General features: G+C 43.8%; 1 protein-coding gene and 2 long non-coding RNA genes across 5 annotated transcripts in view; 2 read left to right on the top strand and 1 right to left on the bottom strand.

The window, feature by feature from the left end:
* Positions 1-2,595: 2,595 nt before the first annotated feature.
* Positions 2,596-8,544, bottom strand: LOC142559595 (uncharacterized). Of its 2 annotated transcripts, none has more exons than XR_012823165.1 (5): positions 8,391-8,544; positions 7,532-7,716; positions 6,367-6,478; positions 5,413-5,512; positions 2,596-2,788 (listed from the first exon to the last, which is right to left on the bottom strand). It is a non-coding gene; the product is annotated as an uncharacterized LOC142559595 (long non-coding RNA). The 2 variants fall into 2 exon arrangements; XR_012823166.1 differs by having other exon boundaries at positions 8,387-8,542.
* A 414-nt stretch (positions 8,545-8,958) lies between these two features.
* The window catches only part of LOC142559600 (uncharacterized), a 52,546-nt gene continuing 48,475 nt past the window's right edge, over positions 8,959-13,029 (top strand). The window contains exon 1 of one of the 2 annotated variants that reach the window (XR_012823169.1): positions 8,959-9,081. This is a non-coding gene — a long non-coding RNA (uncharacterized LOC142559600). The remainder of the gene's footprint in view (positions 9,082-13,029) is intronic. The other variant, XR_012823168.1, reaches the window with a different exon arrangement.
* LOC142559825 (beta-1,3-galactosyltransferase 5-like) lies at positions 11,373-12,125 on the top strand. The gene has a single exon (XM_075671496.1). The coding sequence runs from the start codon at positions 11,436-11,438 to the stop codon at positions 12,123-12,125; it is 690 nt and encodes a 229-aa protein (XP_075527611.1). The 5' UTR covers positions 11,373-11,435.

Raw genomic sequence — 13,029 nt, forward strand, 5'->3', positions numbered from 1 at the left:
CCAGGCGCCCATACTAACCGTAAACACCGCAAATTATTTGGGGGCCAGTGAGTACTTAGTTTCTAATATATGCAATTCGCCGGTAGCAGTAAGAGATGTGCAAAACGACAAAGCCTGCGAGTATTACCGCGGTTGTCACGGAAGTGTGCAGCTTCCGCAATGATGGAGCAGTAGCTAGGAATTCCGCCAGGAATGTTGTACTGAACTCTGGGAGCCTAACTGAAGATTTCTAATCCAATGACGATGAAAAAATGCCAACTCCGGCCTCTTCCTCACACGGTGAAGCACCCGTTGCTACAATCAATCAATCAATCAATCATTAAAAAACTAATATATACTTGGTAAAAGTTAAATAGAGATACTTGGATCGATAACCTAAGTGGCTAGCGACCAACCCACTACAAAAATGATTAGCCATCTTGTATAAACTGTTACTGATAATAAATACAGATAATTGCCATACAAAAGTACAAATCGGTGATCAGCTATTTTAAAACATCCGCAACCACATAATAATCTCCATCAACAACACAGCTTAAAATAAGCAGATGAACTATGGGCAGTATGCAAAACGAAATTTAGTGTGTACATCAGGCAAAGGTCAAGATTATGCTTGGTAAGAGAGGAAGTGGCGCTTACATATTACGTCGAAACCTGTTGCAAGTGCTACTTCAAGGTGTCAGTTGTTCCGCACCTTAACACTGGAAAAATGGATTAAAGTTTCACCGTATACACCTTGAAGCACACCGTACACGATGAGCCGTTCACACTGAAAACATCAGGCATAACCGGATTACTTGGCGTTCCAATACAAGCGCAGAAGCGCCGCCACTGTACACTTGCCTGCAGTGCCGCAGAAAGTACCGGAGTAGATGCGTATGTGAAAGCCAGAGAGCGCGCAATTATTCTTTTTTTAAGTGGGAGCGCGGGGAACGCGGCCTCTTTCTGCCACGCAGTTTATATACGTTCTCGATAATACGAACGGCGAGGACGAGGAGTTTCTGCGGAACCCGACGCAGTGTGGAAAGCGTAAAGATGTGCTTGGATGGTGTATCAATACACGCTGTAACACAGTGTAACGTCCATGGTTCCAACGTCCGTCAACTCAAGAAAAAAGACTCAAAACTAGGAACAGCAAGGACTATAGGCGCTGAGAGTTATACCTTCGCATGAGGAAAGAACGAGAAATTTACTTTCTGACCGGTTTTACTTTAACGCAACCGAGAAAGGACGTAAGCATGGCGAACTTGGGAGACTTCTGCCAAGAAGCAGCTACGGCTGTTTAGGATTCCACCTACGAAGGAGCGGTTAGTCCTGTAGGCGAAGCAGGCGGCCGCCTTCGTCATCCCTCACCTCGTTTCACCAGCACGTTTCCCGTTCTAGATAGGTGGATCGATGCGGCGAGGTCCTTCGAAACGGGGGCGGGCTTCGCAAACCATGCCCGACCGAAAATTGGAAGGAAGAAAAAAAAGAAAAAAGGGGAAACAAACGACTAACAGTAAACGAACCGATTGCTGAGCCTCAGTCACAAGGGTCATAGTCGGGACTATCGTGCGGGTGGCCCAGCACTGGTGAGATTACGTTTAGTCTCTCTCTCTCTCTCTCTCTCTCTCTCTCTGATGAGTGTCCCGTCATCGAAGTGCGCGCGTCGTCGACGAAACTAGGACCGAACGATTGGCGAAGCGTTACGCCTGTCGGTGTCATTGTAAGTCACTCTAGGTGATCATAATTATCGTTATCATTATTATTACTATTAATATTATTATTATTTACTGACATACCCTTTGAACGTGCGGCCTCTGTGATACATACGGTGAAACAGCGACGTACGTGTTGTCTGAAAATGTGAACACCACCGAACTTCTCTCACTTCCCTGCGCCTCACGCCCGCGTCTTCTTTCTTTTCGCTCTATCCACAACCCTGCCATTGAACACGCACCAGTCATCATCGACGTTCCCTACTGACGCATCATTCGCACCCACCATCAGTACTCCGCTCGCACGTCAAAGTCGCACACAAATCGGCTCTATTATGCGTATACCCACCATAAGGACTTGCAAACGTGCACCCTTAATTGCCTACTCTGCTGCGGTTGGGTGATCTAAACAACTGTAGCACCTACTTCGTCTTACGTAGCATGTGCTTTCATCACGATTAGCTGCTGTTTTCTCCGAACAGCTTCTACTGGTCGAAATGAGGATTCCATATGCGCCTAGGCCCATCACAGCTTAATATCATGTGTCTTCGTGAAACAAAGCTCGCGACGTCGTGACAGAACAACTCCTGCACCCGGATTAGTCTGTTTAGTTGTGGTTATTAGTGAAGATGTATTTGCGTCCTCAAACTCATCTATTGCGCAAGGCGCAAAAAAAAAAAATATGTGCGTTGCGAGTTCCCCGCTTCTGGCATGTCCTCATTTTAGTAGATTTTCCTTTATTTATCTTTTCTTCTCCCGCCCCTTCCACCGAGGTCATTAAGCAGTTCAACGTCGCACCACTTTGCATTTTGTTTGAAGCACCTCGTGGAGACTATCGCATCTGAACAACAGTACTCGCTTGCGTCGTTCCGGAAAAAAATAGGAAACAGAACACTGATGAACGTAAAAACTTTATTACAGAGTTCATCAGCCTGTATTTACGTCACTATTTCCAGTGCTGCAAACCTATGAGGTTTTCATCGATAATACAATGACCATCATGTTGTTTCTCTTAGTTGTACCATTTTTATTATGCCTGGAAGCGACACTGGAAGCCGTTACATTGTGCGACACGGTATGCAAGAAATCGTCTGAAAAAGACATCGTAAGGTGCACGTGAATTTTGGAAACTTCCGACCGCTATTTTTTAATAAAATATAACAGATAAGAGGACGCCTCCTTTCTGAACTATTATAAGGCGTTGCTCAATATGTAAGTTGATAAATCATGAGAGAACAGTACACGCTGGCATATCAATGGTACAGTTCATGTATGTATACACACCGCGCATGCTGCCTCATGTAATTATTATTATTGCAGAGCAAGGAAGCAACCATCGACGTCAATGATGCAAGCTAATTAACGCGCAAAGTTAGTACGTCTTCGCGTGGTGGAGAGAAAGACATAATGAAGCTGCAACACCAGTTCTGCGATGCTCTTTACGTATTATTCCGTGCTGGAAATGATAGCTGTGGGCTACAAACTAGTCCGAACGTATATCTTAATCGTACGGTAGTTGACATGAACTATGCAGTTCTGAGGAATGGTTGCCTGTTCGCAGCTGTACTACGGGAGGGTATGCGAACGTTGGCCAATTGAAACCTTCCTACCTACAACCTTTGATAGCCTGCATTTTTCTTGTGCATGTGGTGTCACTTCAGGGGCTTTTCGCTATTTTGTAGTGCCGCTTTGTCCGCGTGGATATTCTTTCTTCGCCTTCAATAATTTTTCAAAGAAGGTGTTCATAATCACTGTTGTTGCTATTGAAGAAGGAGCTACACAAGTTTAATGCAGCTATTCTCCCTTTCTACGCCATTTTGTTTCCTTTGCCAACTGACAAGGAGTAGCCGTTGCCACCATAAAGGCACCAACCTCTCCTAATCTTCATTTCAATAAAAAAGTGCAGCTTCTTTATTTCATCATTCTTTGTAAGTAGACATAAAAGCAATAATTAAACTTTAATCCCTCTTTATGTTTTCCTTGTCACACCAACTATCCATAATCACAGACATGGGCTCAAATTGCTCAAATTGCTAATATGCTCCAATTCCACAATGAAGAAGACAAATATACTGCGCTACACTGAAGTCGGATGAATGCGGTACCATGGGTCGACTTTTTGAAAACACCGCAACAGCGAAAAGATGAAGCTATTCATAAAGCATGCAGGATTGTGTCTTCACCGGCAATGAAAAACGCCTGTGAGGAATATCTTAAAAGACGGCCGGACTGCTCTGAGAAACAGCGTTAAAATAGTATAACGAACCATCAAACAATGTTGTACATTTCTCTACGTTGTTACGCAAACGAACAAGCTTTTAACTTAAACTTTCTAGATGACCACTTTCGTGTACAAATATATGGACGCTCGCATGTGTACACGTGTCATTTGATCAAATGATGAGGTTTTCCGGTTAATAAGAGACTGCTCCTCAATGTTAACGTGACATCAAAAGTAATGTATATACGTAGCTGGACTTTAGATCCCAGGAGCTTCATTGTAGCGTAAGGCCAAGCAGTTACATGCAATAATTTATTAATAATCCGTGCACAATACATTTAGCGATGCTTAAAAAACGGAGATCATTGGCGTGATGAAGCCGTGACGGCGTGATGCTTCACGTGATGGTCCTGATGACCCCATCATCTGTAACGTTCAAGATGCCCACATCGTGCTTGCTCCCGCTTTTCTACAGCTGAGTTTTTCGGCCACGTGCTAAGAGTGAACTAAACCTATCCATCTCTGTGAGTGACTTTCACACGGAGATAGATAAAAGAAAAACAACAGTTCAGAAGCACGAGCAGTCCTCAGCAGATACCCACAGGGGCATAACGTAACGTGTATTTCATGTAAGGCGGTTCCCCTAAAGGCAGGGAGCTGCTTTCGCTGTCACCCGGACAGCGAAACATAAAAATGGTGACCTTCTTTTGCTGCAGTCTCTCGTTCGGGCTAGCAGAGATCACGTAAGTTCCAATCACTTACAAGAGTTCGCGTCCCAAGAACCTACACCTAATATCGCGTCATTGCTTGGGACCTTTTTGGTTGTTCGCGGCCCGGAACCATTCTTCTTCGGCCGTTCTTATGCGTGAGCTACATTTTCTTGCATTTTATAAGTTTGCTACGCTAAGAAATCTTCAATAATATGTATTCCTTCTGCTAGCACAAGACAGGCAATTAGGAAACAATTTAATTACTGATCACACTCTCTACTGCTTATCTTAGTAGGTCATTCCACATGCTTGAAGCTTCCGACCACTGTGGCATAGCTGGCACTCTGTTCAAACGCGACTCATATGTTTCTCAAATGCTCACAATGCACGAGGCAATATTCGGCCGCTCGCATGAAAGCGTAAGAGGGACACATATAATTAGGATTCATGCAGAGAAATTATTCGCCTGATTTATAGTGGTCCCACAAAATGCAAAACAATGGTCTCGGTGCTAAGTTTCGTGCTATATGAATTTTATGAGTAATTTTTATAACGTTTGCATAATAAGTGTCTTACAGAATATCTAGGTCGCTGTATATTCTGTGTTAGGCAGCCTCAGTATGTAAACCTTGCAACACGTTTTACTGAATTATAGATAAGGAGCGACATATGTCTCATCTACAAGGGGACTGACTGTAATGTCCACCTCAGGTATACCTTGCCCTGTCGTACCTTGAATTTAAGGGGAAAAGCATAGGAATGGAATAATGCGTCATAAACTTACAGTGTGCTGTGGAGGTAATTATTCGAGGTTCCTGCCACAACAGAAAGGCCACGCTCCTGGGTAGCTGAGGAAACGCTTGAAGTAGTCAGGAGGAGGACATCTGTATTCATGAAAGACGGTGTGTTTCTTGTTAGTAGAAACGAGTAATAATATAATCAAGATTGTATGCATGTTTACTTGATCGAAAAAAATATGAGCGTGCAATAATATTACAACAATGCGGCGCAGAATATGATAATGTCGACATGAATACCCGTGGTGGCTTTTAGTTCTATCGACAAAACATCCGCGGGCATGGGTGAAAGTATGACTTTATGTCCATGTCCACGGTTTTCTTTCTTTGATGAGTAGTTGGGCACCTTATAATCCTTGCTCTACAGGGGCCGACCACTGACGACAAAGAAAAACTAACACTTCACCGTTAAGGATTCTGCATCGTGATCACGTTTGAACGGAAGCCTAAGCGGCGCCTCAACGCGCCAATGCGCGTCGCCCTCCTTGGTACCTATAGGGAATCGCGCATTAGAAGCAAGGGTTCCCAGGGAAAATTCCCCATGTTACTGCAGTGGAACTTTCGGTGTTGCGCTCTCTTGCATTTGGAATCCCGCTTCGAGGGCAGTCGCGGCCGCCGCCCTAAAATTCGAAGGTCATGCTCAGGAGCCGCGCTCTTTAGGTCAGGCGTCACTTCCGGCGGAGGGTAATGGCGGCGTTTCAATGCGTTAGCGTTAGGAGCAAAAAAAAAAAAAAGTGGATGTGTCTGAAGTGCGGAAACCGTCACGCCACTGGCCCTCGGCACTCGTACCCTGTGCGCCCATCGCAGGTCGCTTTCAAGATTAGGCCCGCGCAGCCGTGCACAGCCGGAGTAGGTTTAATTTTTTTTTAGATACGCACTATTTCTGCGAAATCGGTTTGAAACGCAGCTCTGTCATAAACCTTTTTATTGTGTTTACTTACCCTTGCATGACAACTCTAGATTTATTAGCGTAGCACCACCACCTTTCACATGGCTTCTCGCTCGTATGAGAATTACCGTCAGAAATAGTTGCATTCCGGAAATAGCACGTACCTGTGTGAAAGCCGAGAAGGGAGTACACCAGAAACCTGTTGCATGGTGCAAAGTAAATCTTTCTCGAAAACGCACCGCTTTCATCGAGGCAGTGCAAGTTAGGTACAAGAAGTTTCAGAAAAAAAAAGCGGCTAGTGGAGGAAATGAAAAATATTAAACTGCAAAGATTCTAGCGGCGAATATGGGAGGGCAAGTGCAACAGATCAAGTACAAGATAAAAAAATAAACGAACGAAACGTACATCACAGCGAGACCAGGCGCACACAGATTCATTGAGGAATACATTCATCGTGAAAGCTAACGGGCGCCAAAATAATTGTTTTCGACATTTCAACAGGTACTTTTGAAGTTATGCGTGAGCGTAGCACCCGTGTAGTCCCGAGAGACGGAGAAAGAATGTAAATAAAGGCATAGTAAAAAGTCTCAATGTTACCGTAGTTGTCCTAGATGACTAATTGCTTTTTTGCGCATCACATTTTGCATAACATAAGAAAACAAATCAAGCAGACTCAACGATTCCTCGGAATCTATGTTAGCCGAATCTTTCCGTGAAGCTGTTAATCAAATGCTATAAATGTGCCGATTTCCTTATTTTTTATGGCGATAGCAATTATACGGACGCTCCAGGCGCATTTCTGCCGTCGGCGTCGCCGTGGCGGTCCGTATAAGGTCCAAGGGCAATGAAATCGTCGTCGCGCGCCGCATGCTGCATGTGCGAGTGAAAGCATGAAAGCAAATGCGAGTGAAATCAAATGAAGTGCGAGTGAAAGCAAATGAGAGAAGTGCGAATGAAAGCAAATAAAAAATACGCATTTTTCTTAATGGACACGCCACTAGCCGCGATGGCCCTAGCGTCCAACATTATTTTGTGTAGGTGCAGTGAATTTTTCGGCGCAACAAAGTCACAATGAAAAATGCGATCGATTGCGGTCTAATAATTGGAGCACCCGGATGTTGTACTGGGGGACCGAGGTTCGATCCCACGATCGGACACGTAATCCTATTTTTGTTTTATTTTTACACTGAAACTTATGTATGCATGACAACACTTACCATTTATAACTTTAAGGGATCCGTATTTATCTAATTTTATTCCGCAAATTACAATATATGTAGCTACTGCCAACACCAAAATAAACAATTTCTTCATTCCATCTGCTTTACTTTTATCGACTTTAGGAAGTGCTGCGAATTTTGTATTCCCTTAGGCCTTCGTGCTTGCAGCAGTCTGAAAGTGACTGAAAAGGAGAGTTTAATTGAAATAAGAATCTTATAGTTATCTATAAAACATCTGCTCTTTACGCTATAAATGTTGAGCACGCTTATTACTTCCAAGTGAGTATTGTAAATGCGGGCTTGCACTTTTTTTTCCGAGGTTTGGAATTTCGGTCAAGAATTGCAGTCACGGGAAAAGAAACGCAGTTAAGACAGTGTGATTGGCAGGAATATTAATGAAAATAATGCGGATTTATCTGGTCCACAACAGGTATATTAAATGATTCCTGGCCTATATTTTTGTTCTCCAGTCACTTATATAGCTTGATCATTTGATGGTTATATTATTCCGTAAACTTATACAGTAAGCAAAGTAAGTAAACTACCGAAGCTGGTCAGATCATTCGGACGCACTTCTTTTACCAACCAGCTCTCACTAAATTTACTGATAGATTCTTTCAGGCATAAATAAACTACTACACAGTAGTTTATTTCTGCCTGAAAGAATCTCTCAATAAAATTTGTGCGAACTGGTAACAGAACAAATAAGTCCGGTTGATCTGATCATATGCGTCGCAGCGTGACCATACGGCCACGTTGCGACGTACGCAGTTATGAAAAAGAACATAGGAGAACTACCGAATCTTGTACAGAGGTATTGCTGTTAATAAAAGAAGCAAAACAAAAACTCACCAACCTTATGAAGAAAATTTTTTGTCGTTGCACTTCACGTGCGATTCTGTGGTACTTTAAGTTGTACAGAACAGCTTATTCATGACTCTATACCAATGGCGCTGTCGTTTTGCTGCAGACAGTTCTCCCGGAGTGTTCAACCGCCTTTCGAAATATCACATTACCGCTCATAGGTTTATCGAAACGGTACTGTATGCCACTTCCGGTCTTTACTCCTCTCACGCATTTCTGCCTGCGGCATTTCGTAAAACCGTGCGTCATAAGACTAGTAAAGCAACTCAGCACGGTATAATCTCTTTGGTATGAGAACAGTCTCCAAGCATATTTCAGTTTTAAAGTTCAGTCGGATTTCTGAAATGGCCAACACGCCAATCGTAAAGAAGCGATGAAATGCGCTAAGGTCAATGCCGGCTAATCGTCAAAAATTCTAACTGACATCAGTATAACAAGGATCAGACACTACAGGCGCGTATGTTAGAAGGTTAGAAGGTGCGCTGATATTTTATTCAATGCCAACGACCACTTGGGCTAGCGTTTCCTGCTTCTTGTACTTGAAGTTCGGTGCCTGCAGTCTTCCACACGGGAAAGCAAAAGCACTTCCAATGTTTGTGGTAAAGTAAAAGTGGAAGAAACGTACGAGCTTTTCGTGGCATCACCATGAGCTTATTCCACGCACCATGACAAATACTGAAAAGGTAAGGGTATATCGCCTGACAAGTGTGTTTTGCCTAACATGCGCAGTTTTCTTGCTGTGGATCATGCTGGTTACGATACATTCTTCTACATTTACTGGCACTTCATAAGACAGATATTTGCCGTGACTAATGACAACACGCCGCTGATTACCGCTTGTTCTAAATGACCATTTCCACGTCTCGTCCGTGCATATTCTTCGCAGAAACGGAGCTTCCACGCATGAAATGTCCCTTATATTTAAATATTGAGAAGAATGCTTCTGAATCAAGAGTTACCCGGTTAAAGAAAACACAACATTTTTTTTAGTAACAGTCCTCACTTGTGGACAAGCGCACCGCCTTCTTGCACTTCAAGTAGCATGTAATTTGACATTGGTTGTAGAATAGCCGAATAGGTTGACCATAGCCGTAAGAACTACGAGGCCTGGGCCAAAAAAACATCTTTCCATCGTACCTCAAGTAACATGGCGAGCTACAGAGGTCAAGGCCGCAAGGTCGAGTTCTGAAGCAGCAACCGCTTTGGTAGGGAGTAAGACACATCTTCCAAGGTTACCTGTCAAATGCGGAAATTTTATTGGGAGAACTTGATCTGTAGCGTTGCAAGCGGTGACACAAAGGCTGCATTTGAGCAAAACGTGAACAAGGTGAATGCAGGAGCCAACGTTTCGACAAGTCCACTTGTCGAAACGTTGGCTCCTGCATTCACCTTGTTCACGTTTTGCTCGTCGTCTTGAGTTTCCATCTCCCGCATTCCCCGTCCTTTCAAAGGCTGCATTTGTATTTTTTATACAAACCCTTCAATGCAAAAGGTACTGGTGGCGTCACTGCTACATTTACCAACGCAAGGAGAGTCTCATCCACTAAAACAAAAAGAGGGGAAGTAAATATCTAAAAATATTAACCATGAAAAGGCTTTTAAGTGTATAAGGAAAATGAAGTAAAAGCCTTTTTTGCTACTAAACTTACAAAGATCGCGCTGTGTTTACTCTATAACATTCAGACGATGATACGTGGCAGAAGTTTGTCGCCTATTTACTTGTAGCACAAAATTATTATTCCTTAATTACCTAATGCTAGTTTTCCTTGAGGAAAGCTCCAAGGAAGCGCGGAATTCTATAGATGTTCAATTACGCTAGCACTTAAAAGCCTTATCCACAGACTCGGAAGAATAGTAACTGTAACGCCAATGCATTTCTCATCGAAGTGCGGGAATCAATATCACAAAACTGGTGTCATCCTGACAATTCGTTTCAAGTGGATCCACCTTGTGAACTCCACGGCTAGAATTTGTAAATTGCAATATGGGTCATAAACTAATTAGTTAAAAACTTTATTACTGAATTTTTTCTTAGACCAATATATATTTCAATTTTTTGAGCAAGTACTGTCCGCCTCTTCGAGTAAACCAGCTCATGAACTAGAATTGTGCTATCTGCCACAAGCAACGTTTAAACATTTTTGAAAGTGTTCGCTGAAACACCTTGTATGTACAGAATTTTGACCAACTGAGCATAATCATATATAAAAATCCACGCACGAAACATTCATAGCGCGCGCCAATTCGTGTGCTCTCCACATTTACTTACGCGCACGACACAGCGTACGGCGGACCCGACGCCGACTTCGGCTGCGAAAGCACGCGGCTACTGGCAGCGCGGGACAAGACATTTCGTAAATCTATCAGCTCAAAATCACAACCAGCTGCTCTTAAACCATATGTTATCTCCTGATGTCGCCCGCACCGTATCGAGAAAGAATGTCGCCTTTTCCGGACAGATATCTTGCCCTTTGTGCGTGAACAAAAAGCTGTAGCTCGAGCACGGCTCTTGCTGAAGCAAGCACACCAAATGTCAAGTTAAGTGCGAGCAAGAATATCTGCATAATTTGTTCGAAGACAGAAACGCAACAGCAAGGATAGCTCAAATCACTTGCTTCCTTTGACCGACGCTGCTTAAGCAATAAACAACACGAACGCTGCCCCCACATTTTAGCGATGTCGCAATTTACACATTAAACGGTATATCAAACTCGCGGCTTTATCGATCTGAATTCCTAATATTACCATGAAAGGGCTCAGGGTAGGGCGTACGCTGTTGATACTCTTAGTGCTCTCGGTTGCTTTTGTCACCATACAGGTCTACACGTATGCTCGTTATCAGACTAAACGATCTCCCTCCTCGATGGATTGCGGTCCTGGAAATACGATGCCTGTCATCAAGTACGTGACACAAACTGCACAATTTTGTGAACGGGCTGCTAGGCGAACCTCGGTGCTTATCGGTGTCGCTTCAAGCACGGACCACTTCGATGCTCGAGCGGCAATTCGGGATACTTGGGGCGGCACGGCCCTCAGAATGGACTTCGTTGTCGTCTTCCTGCTGGGAAAGACACAGGATCCGGAAGTACAGCGCAAGGTATTCGCCGAACAGGGCCTTTACGGTGATATCGTTCAGGGAGACTTTCTCGACACCTACAGGAACCTCACCTACAAGACTGTGATGCTGATCCGCTGGGCTCGGGAAAAGTGCTCCGGCGTTAGTTTCGTGCTGAAGACCGACGACGACATGCTGGTCAGCGTATGGGACCTCGCCGTCGTCGTCAACAGTTTGGAGGGAGTCAAACGCACAATGTGGGGCTATCTGCATCGCCATTCTACACCAATTCGCAACGTATCCTCCAAGTGGTATGTATCTCGGAAAGAATACGCGCCAGATACCTATCCCCCATTCCTCTCGGGGACCGGATACCTAATATCTGGTGACAGCATTGCCGCACTAGAGGAGCTCACGCACGACGAGTGCTTCTTCCCTTTTGAAGACGTCTACCTGACCGCCATCGTTGCGGAGAGAGCTCAAGTGAGTCGTTTAGGTTTCGATGGCTTCTCCAATGAACACAAGTGGTTCCATCAGCCGTGCTCGACCCCCAGGGTCGTAACGTCTCATCATTGGAGCGCGGCGGCATTGCGACACGAATGGAGTCGCGCTGTCTCTCTGTTGGACTTCGGGCTGTGCGCGGGAATAAAGAAAAGCCAGATGGTGTCGTAGACCAGAAAAAAAAAGTGTGACCACATCTTGTATTCATTTTGTACATAATGTAATCAGTCTTGCACTATACATGTAGGTAAAGTTAGCGCGGCCCCACTGCATTTCACATTAAATGCGATGCATTTCATGGCGAACATTTGCCACTTTGGCAGTATCTATCTATCTATCTATCTATCTATCTATCTATCTATCTATCTATCTATCTATCTATCTATCTATCTATCTATCTATCTATCTATCTATCTATCTATCTATCTATCTATCTTTCTTTGTTTCTTTCTTTCTATCCGCCTAGGTCCTGGTGCTATCATGGCCGTTTCACTTAGTATGTACGAAAATTTGTACAGTATGACAAGGTTGTATGACGAATATAAATGATGGGTCATGACATGAATATAGTGACATGCATGTAATGTGTGTCATGAAACATTTGCCTGCGACTTGTTATGCACCAAAATTGATATAGCGTAGCAAGAGTGTATGACGAACATACATGATAAGGCATGAAATGAATGTCATGACGTACGTGTCATGTTGACCATGAAACAGCCGCCTTCGTCCTGGTGCTCTCACGGTCGTTTTGTTAACTTGGCAGGCTCCTCGTACACTGCTTCGCATTATATCGATTCCCATAGGGCGTGGGATCTGCCGGCTTGTTTTCTTTTTTTCATTTGTCCACAACATCATTGTAGAACAAAACAGTAATGGGGTTGTACCAGAATGACTTCTTCAGTATACTAACTCATTAACTCAAGAAAAGGTGATGTCTCTTGATTTTTATTTATAGGTAGGGTTAACAAGCGCCAAAATGCATTGTTCACGCCGAGCAAGCTTCAAGTGTCAAACTCGCAGGGGAAAATGACAAGCTCCATGTGAAATGCCGAGGCTTTGAAAAACGGTTCGT

The sequence above is a fragment of the Dermacentor variabilis genome, chromosome 10 (genome assembly GCF_050947875.1).
Source record: "Dermacentor variabilis isolate Ectoservices chromosome 10, ASM5094787v1, whole genome shotgun sequence".
NCBI lineage: Eukaryota > Metazoa > Arthropoda > Arachnida > Ixodida > Ixodidae > Dermacentor > Dermacentor variabilis.